At 42.0% G+C, this 8,064-nt stretch overlaps 1 protein-coding gene across 1 annotated transcript; it reads right to left on the bottom strand.

Annotated features, from left to right (window-relative positions):
- Nucleotides 1–1,331: 1,331 nt before the first annotated feature.
- nrn1b (neuritin 1b) lies at nucleotides 1,332–3,361 on the bottom strand. The gene is made up of 3 exons (XM_017495123.3): nucleotides 3,307–3,361; nucleotides 2,454–2,598; nucleotides 1,332–1,688 (listed from the first exon to the last, which is right to left on the bottom strand). Exons 1-3 carry the CDS (start codon nucleotides 3,359–3,361, stop codon nucleotides 1,457–1,459), a joined length of 432 nt encoding a protein of 143 aa, XP_017350612.1. The 3' UTR covers nucleotides 1,332–1,456.
- Between the last annotated feature and the right edge of the window lie 4,703 nt (nucleotides 3,362–8,064).

Genomic DNA, 8,064 nt, shown 5'->3' with positions numbered 1-8,064 from the left:
ACATCGTACTTTTTTTTATCCGTTTAAAGTTGCGTTTAATGTCAATCAGCAAAGCAGGTTAGTTTCTGGTATCACTCACATTATAGCACCTATAAACCGTCGTTCCATTTCAAGTCCAAAAAAAAAAAAGCAGCTCGTTAACAAGAAACCACAAAGTGGAAAAGTTACTGTTACAAAGCGCTGACACTGGAGACTCCTTCCAAAAACCTTACCACGTCGATCATTATACTTTTTTTTTTTTTCTTTTTCTTTGTTAACCACACATTTCTGAATCCATTTATTATTAATTTCATGCGAAGTCTCTGTATAAGTCGTTGCAGTACAAACAATAATATATTAGAATGGGTGCATGAGTATAAACCTGTGATTTGCAGCTGCTCTGATAGAAAATGAGTTAACACCTTCTAACCGATCAGATCCGATTATATAAAAAGGCGGAGTAGATTAAAAACGCTGAATTCTTCCTGAGATTTTTGTACGAACGTGTAGCCCTGAACATAATCCTGATCAAAATCATTTCGCAAAAGGGAAACGTCAGTGAGCGTCTTGACGTTTATGATCTAAAGGTCTCTGCGGTTACGTAAGATTTGCATTTTTAAATAAAAACAATAATGCGCATTTTTAAAACGCTTTAGAAATATAAAAAATACACACACATATATATATATATATATATGTGGCTTGAGTTTTTCAGGTTTAACATCGTTAAAGAATGATATCGTCCAAGTACATTACGATGCATTGCTTTTTCTAACGACTTCCCCTGTAGTTCCTCTTATTAACAATAAGAAGCCCTCGTTTTTTCCATGCAGAGTGCATGAGGTTGCCAGATTGCAAACAGTTCCTCTTATTAACATACAGTAGATGTAAGAGGAAGGGTGAAGTGTTGTTTATCCAGCCATCTATTTTCCATAACGCTTACACTACACAGGGTCGCAGGGAGCCTGGAGTCTATTTCAGGGAACTCGGGGGACGAGGTTGGGGACGCCCTGGACGGCATGCCGACCCACTGCCGAGCACGCACACATTCACACACACATTCACACACTACAGACAATTTACAGATGCCTACAATGGATGTCTTTGGACTGGGGGAGGAAACCAGAGTACCCGGAGGAAACCCCTCAAAGCACGGGGAGATCATGCAAGCTCTGCACACACAGTGCATGAGCGGGATTCCAACCCTCAACCAAGGCAAACGTTGTAGTCATTACGCCACTGTGCACCCCCGCCCCCCAACACAGACACCCCCCCAATCCCACCGTGAAGTGTTGTTAAATATTATCATTCTTATACTGCTGTTCATACTTTTTGACCGTTGATTCGTTTTCTTTCAGCAGCGGCTCTGACAGCGGTTCCAGTTTTAAAGCGAATCACACGTCTATGTCAATACACTCATTCTTATATATTATCGTTTCCATAGCAACAGGATGTTTTTTGTTGTTTGTTTTTTTTTTCATTCAAAAATGACCCACATCACCAGTTTGGAAAGAGTCATGGCCCAAACTATAAGCTCCAGAGGAAAACCAAGTCCTGATGCTCCATTATCTTTAGAGCACAGTTCAAACAGACTTCCCTTGTAGTTCAGACTCCCAGACGGCGCTTTCAGCTTTTCCCACAGCTCTACTGCTTCGTCTTGGCAACCTGCAACTGCAGCAGAGGTGCACAAGAGGAACTCGCTCCAGTATCTGTAAAATGAAAAACGTAGTACAAGCAGATTCTTGAATAATCACAAAGTATTTGGATGTATTATTTGCAGCATGGGGAATCATGGGTTTGAAAATTAGGCTCGACTGGAATACTGGATCAGCTTCTATATATTATATTGTTTTACATAAATAAGCATTCAACCCTGAATTTTTCTTGTAGTGTTACAACTTGAAACTAAAATGGCATGATTCTACACGGATGAGATGAGCTCAGATGAGAGAAATTGTTCACAGGACAACTTTACGCAGGATATTTTGTCCTGGTACAGCATCCCCACGACATGATGCTACCACCACCATGCTTCACTGATGCTATAATGTTCTGAGACTGTTGGGAAATGATGCGTGTATGCCAAATGTAGCACTTTGTTCCAAGTCCAAAACGTTACATTATGGTCTGATTGGACCAGAGAACTTTTCCCCACATGATTGCTGAGTGTCCAGCATGAGATTTTACCGTTCACAGGGCAACGTTCCCATGCTACTTTGTCTCAGCTGGAGAGATATGAAAAAAAAAAAAGAAGCCATTAAAAAAAAAAAAAATCCCCTGTTGGAAACATGAAGGAAAAGCTTCCCCGGTCTGTTCAGAACAAAATAGTACTTTTGGCCTTGGCATAAAGTGCTAGATTTGGTGGAAACCCGGAAACACTACTCATCACCCCGAGAACACCATCGCTAATGTGAACTAAACTGTTACTAAAATCTCCTAAGTGTTAAAATAATGTAAGACTAACTTGCACTTACGAGCAGACAGTATCCAGGTTTTCAAGGTCATCCAGGTCCTGAGGATGGTTCAACATGTTTCCTCCGAGACTGAGCAAGCAGTCTGAGAAACCCTTAAACACGGTCTCACACGCCCCTGCAGAGCTCACTGCTCGAAGCAACGACGCTGGAATAAAAGAAAGATTATTTCTACTGCTCTTTGAATTAGAAACCGAATGGTAGAAGAATGAGGCGTATGAGAACGAATTGTATACACTGGAGAAAAAAAAAACAACAACGATATTTTACTAAGCGGAAATATCCTAAATATAGACCATTTGATCTAATATTTCTTATAAGGGGATGATGATCCATCAAATATGAAATGACTACTAATTTCAAGCATTTATTTCAAGACAGCAACAGCACAAGCTTGAAATCACAAAAAAAAAAAAAAATTCTACAAATAAGCTTAAAGTTATCTGCCAGTCGAACAAGGCAAGCTCGAAATGTGCCCGGGTAATGATCTCATAATGACAAATGATGGATAGTTTCATCTATATCGAAGATATTTTTTATTTGTTAATATATTGTTTTATCCAGTGTAGACCATACCATGTTATTTTAAACATTATTGCTAAATTACCATACATCCCTTTTTGTTATAAATTCAGAATATATTTGGTCAGATGAGAAATTCTTAGCATTCTTGCACATGTAAATCTGGAGGATGTCTGAATTCCTGATCATTACAGTATGTCTCGGTAACAATCATCATTACAATATAGAATTTTGTTGCATCTAAAAGTTCGAAAAGGTATGAAATCAATAACGACGATAACCTACAAATGAACAGGATGATTTCCACATTATAGTACAAATGATTCATTCCTACCTAACTGCAATAAACAGAGAAGCGAGCCGTGTCTGTCAGTTAAAGTGAATCCCATCTTACGCTGTGTGAAACCATCAGAATAACCAGCTTCATCCACTCAGAGCTCGTACTCAAGCTGAAAGAATCACTGCGATCAGAAGCCCTCGTTTTTTCCATGCAGAGTGCTTGAGGTTGCCAGATTGCAAACAGTTCCTCTTATTAACATACAGTAGATGTAAGAATAAGGGTGAAGTGTTGTTTATCCAGCCGTCTATTTTCCATAACGCTTACACTACACAGGGTCGCAGGGAGCCTGGAGTCTATTTCAGGGAACTCGGGAGAAGAGGTTGGGGACGCCCTGGACGGCATGCCGACCCACTTCCGAACACACGCAGATGCCTACAATGGATGTCTTTGGACAGGGGGAGGAAACCAGAGTACCCGGAGGAAACCCCTCAAAGCACGGGGAGATCATGCAAGCTCTGCACACACAGTGCATGAGCGGGACTCCAACCCTCAACCAAGGCAAACGTTCCAGTCATTACGCCTCTGTGCACCCCCGCCCCCCAACACAGACACCCCCCCAATCCCACCGTGAAGTGTTGTCCCATCCAACCATCCATCCATCTTCTACCGCGTACTCCTTTTCAAGGTCACGGGGAACCTGGAGTCTATCCCAGGGAGCATCGGGCACAAGGCGGGGTACACCCTGGACAGGGTTCCAGTCCATCGCAGGGCACAATTACATACACACTCACACACCCGTTCATACACTACGGACACTTTGGCCACGCCAATCAGCCTACCATGCATGTCTTTGGACTGGGGGAGGAAACCGGAGTACCCGGAGGAAACCCCCGCAGCACGGGGAGAACATCCAAACTGAAGTGTCGTTAAATATTATCATTCTTACACTTCAGCGCTTTTGCGTTCATACTTCTGACCGTTGATTCGTTTCCTTTCAGCAGCGGCTCTGACAGCGGTTCCAGTTTCAAAGCGAATCACACGTCTATGTCAATACGCTCATTCTTATATATTATCGTTTCCATAGCAACAGCGAACACTGGGATTTGAACGACGCACATGCTACTTAATCTAAGTCGAATGGAGAAAAAAACTCAAATCATTGACACGACGAAGTGTTCCGTAAGGAGATGTTTATTCGACATTTGCGTAAGGAGTCTCCAGTTCCAGTCAACGACAAGTTGCTGACGACAGAACGACTGTTTATAGCTGCTATAAAGTAAGTGAGAACAGGAACTAACATGTTTCTCAGACATTCCACAACATTAAATGTAACTATAAAAGGATAAAAAGTATGATGTGTTGCTGTTTAATTTGAAAAAAAAAAAAAAAGTTGTAATTGTTTGCAACGTGCTGTGTTATGAGAGGATTTAACACTTCAGTATATGTTGTTATTAGGAAATACTGAACTTTATGCCATGCCAGCAACTCAGCTGTATCACATCACCCTGTAGCTGATCATTTTTCCCTTCACAGCACACCGCGGACCGTTTCATTCCTCACATCCTGGACAGGAACGAAGGAAAGAACCTACACGCAGCAGTATGACCAGCAGAGGGTGGTGTGATCCAACTATTGAACCTCCACACTGCTGAATCATTCTTTCACTGCACATCCTGAACTTATACATATTTTAAAATAAAGCGTATCACTTGTGCTGGGGCTCAGATTGAATTTCGTCTGGAGAACACTGCACTATGATTAACAGCATCCGTCACTCAGATGTTTAGTCGTATTCGCATCCATGTACATTTCGAGGTATTTGTGGAGGGAAAATGATCTTTTACAAAGCCTTGTGCAATAAATGAAGCACCGAACGTTCGATGATCTGGATGTTTGGGCAGGATGAAAAACATTTTGTAGGCCAGACGGAGTTATTCAGGTCACTGTAGGTCAGAGGCATTACTTAGTGTACAAATACAAGGTCGAGGTTATGTAAGGCAGCTGGTGGTGGAGAGAGAGAGAGAGAGAGAGAGAGAGAGAGAGAGAGAGAGAGAGAGAGAGAGAGAGAGAGAGAGTGCACTCTAGTGGACACACACACACACACACACAAACACACACTATGGGGCCTGCTGTAGGCTCATTGTTTCCATTATTTATTTATTTATTATTCATTATTCACCATGAGGAATGCCTGTAGATTTGTGATCCTTTGTTAGTGAGTGCAAATTTGTGTACAGTTAATGCAGATCAATCTTGTAGCTACGTGTCCAAATCCGAGTGTGCGTTCGTCTGTACACTTTTGCACTGTGTCTCTCACTTATCAGAAAATGGAAGAAGAAAAAAAAAACCCAACCGTGAGCGTTTATACACTATATTTAGAGACATATTTAAGTCTTGTGGTTAACTTTTTTATTCTGCTACTGTAGCATAAATCCTCTGGAAGACCGAGAACTTCATCGGTGTGTGTGTGTGTGTGTGTGTGTGAAAATGCGTGCTTGACTTCGTACAAATATGAAATGCAAACCATTGTCCCCAACTGTTAGAGTAGTCGATTAGCAAAAACAAAAAACAACAGCAACAATAATAAAAATAAAAAAAAGTTTCGGCTCGCGAGGTCCGCTTTGCTAGTCGTGTCGGAGCTACAAAGCGAACGTAGCGAACAAGTAATGAAAGTTTAGACGCTTTTATTCATTTATTTGGTTGTTTATTTTAGCTTTGTGCGTTTTTTCAAACGTAAACTATATTATCATCCGAACCAGTTCTACACTACAAAATAAATTTAAAAAAAAAAAAAAAAAAGGAATTTCAAGAAAGTAAAAAAGCATTTTCTGGGAAATGAGTCGTGTGTGTGTGTGTGTGTGTGTGTGTGTGTGTGTGTGTGTGTGTGTGTGTGTGTGTGTGTGTGTGTGAAAAGAAAAATAATCTTGTCGAGCATGTTTTGAATTTGAAAAGCTATCTAATTTTAAGAATAGATATCTGAACTTTGTGTTAATAAGATATTCTGAATAATATTGAGCTAACTTATTGAGTAAATGGAAGATTTTAAGAAAAACATAAGGTCATTTTAAATTTGATGGCCGCAACACGTCGCAAAAAAAGTTGGGACGGGGGCAACAAAAGGCTGGAAAAGTAAGTGTTACTAAAAGGAACAGCTGGAGGAATATTTTGGAACTAATTAGGTTGATTGGGAACAGGTCAGTAAGATGATTTGGAAAGATGAAAAAGAGTATCTTAGAGAGGCGGAGTCTCTCAGAAGTAAAGATGGGATGGAATCTGGATGGAAGCAATACAGTATGTTGCTCTAAAACCTGTATATACCGTTCAGCATTGATGGTGCCTTTCCAGATGTGCAAGCTGCCCATTCCATACGCACTAATGCACTCCCATACTATCAGAGACGCAGGCTTTTGAACTGAGCGCTGATAAAAAACCCAGCCGGTCCCTCTCCTCTTTAGTCCTCTTTAGTTTAGAGGCCGCGGCGTCTATGGTTTCCAAAAAGTATTTCAAGATTTCGCTTCGTCTGACCACAGAACAGTTTTCCACTTTGCCTCGGTCCATTTTAAATGAGCTTTGACCGAGAGAAGATGGCGGCGTTTCTGGATGATGTTTGTGGACGGCACGGCGAACTGTCTTCACAGACAATGAGTTCTGGAGGTGTTTCTGAGCCCATGCAGTGATTTCCATTACAGAGTCATGACTGTATTTAATGCAGTGCCGCCTGAGGGCCCGAAGATCACAGGGATGCGGTATTGATTTTCACCCTCGTCCCTTGAGTCTCGGAATCTTTTGGTGATATTATGTACTGTAGATGACGGGATATTCATAGTCATCGCAAATTTACATTGAGGAACATTAGTCTGAAATTGTTCCACAAATTGTAGACGCAGTTTTTCGCAGATTGGTGAACCTCTCACCCAGTTTTACTTCCGAAAGACCCTGCCTCTCTAAGATCCTCTTTTATACCCAATCATCTCACTGACCTGTTCCCAATTAACCTCCAGCTGTTTCCTTTTACTAACACTTACTTTTCCAGCCTTTTGTTGCCCCCGTCCCAACTTTTCTGAGACGTGTTGATTCTGGATTTTGGAGCCTATCTTGGAAACATTGGGTACAAAGCAGGACAAATGGGATGGGATGGGATGGCAGTTCAATGCAAGGTATCACACAGACTCACACCTAGGGGCAATTTAGGAAGTGAGAGGAAACCAGGAAGTGAGAGGAAACCAGACTCACCAGGGACATGGACATGATCACAGGGAGAAGCTTAGACAGTAACAAGAGCTTAGAACTGAACCGTTGAGATGTGACGCACCAATGCTACCATGTCGCCTACCAAAAATATACACTTATACAACAAATTTGACATGAACCTGGTTGTTGGGTTGGCGAGTTTTCAATGAAAACTCTTCTTGTTAGTTTTGGACTCCCTTCTTCCCTCCTTTGTGAACTTGTAAGTGTTTCCAACACAATGGAAATGGTGGTTAGCACGTTCGCCTCACGCCTCCAGGGTCATGGTTCGATTCCCACCGTGGCCCTGTGTGTGCGGAGTTTGCATGTTCTCCCCGTGCTTCATGGGTTTCCTCCGAGTTCTCCGGTTTCCTCCCCCAGTGCTTGGTAGGCTGATTGGCGTGTCCGAAGTGTCCGTAGTGTATGAATGGGTGTGTGAGTGTGTATGTGATTGTGCCCTGCGATGGATTGGCCCCCGCCTTGTGCCCGATGCTCCCTGGGATAGGATCCAGGTTCCCCGTGACCCTGAAAAGGATAAGTGGTATAGAAGATGGATGGATGGATGGATGGACAATGGAAATGGAG

Source organism: Ictalurus punctatus, chromosome 20 (genome assembly GCF_001660625.3).
Source record: "Ictalurus punctatus breed USDA103 chromosome 20, Coco_2.0, whole genome shotgun sequence".
Classification (NCBI taxonomy): Eukaryota; Metazoa; Chordata; class Actinopteri; order Siluriformes; family Ictaluridae; genus Ictalurus; species Ictalurus punctatus.
Note: the sequence above shows the minus strand (reverse complement) of the source record. Positions and strands in the feature narration are given on the sequence as shown.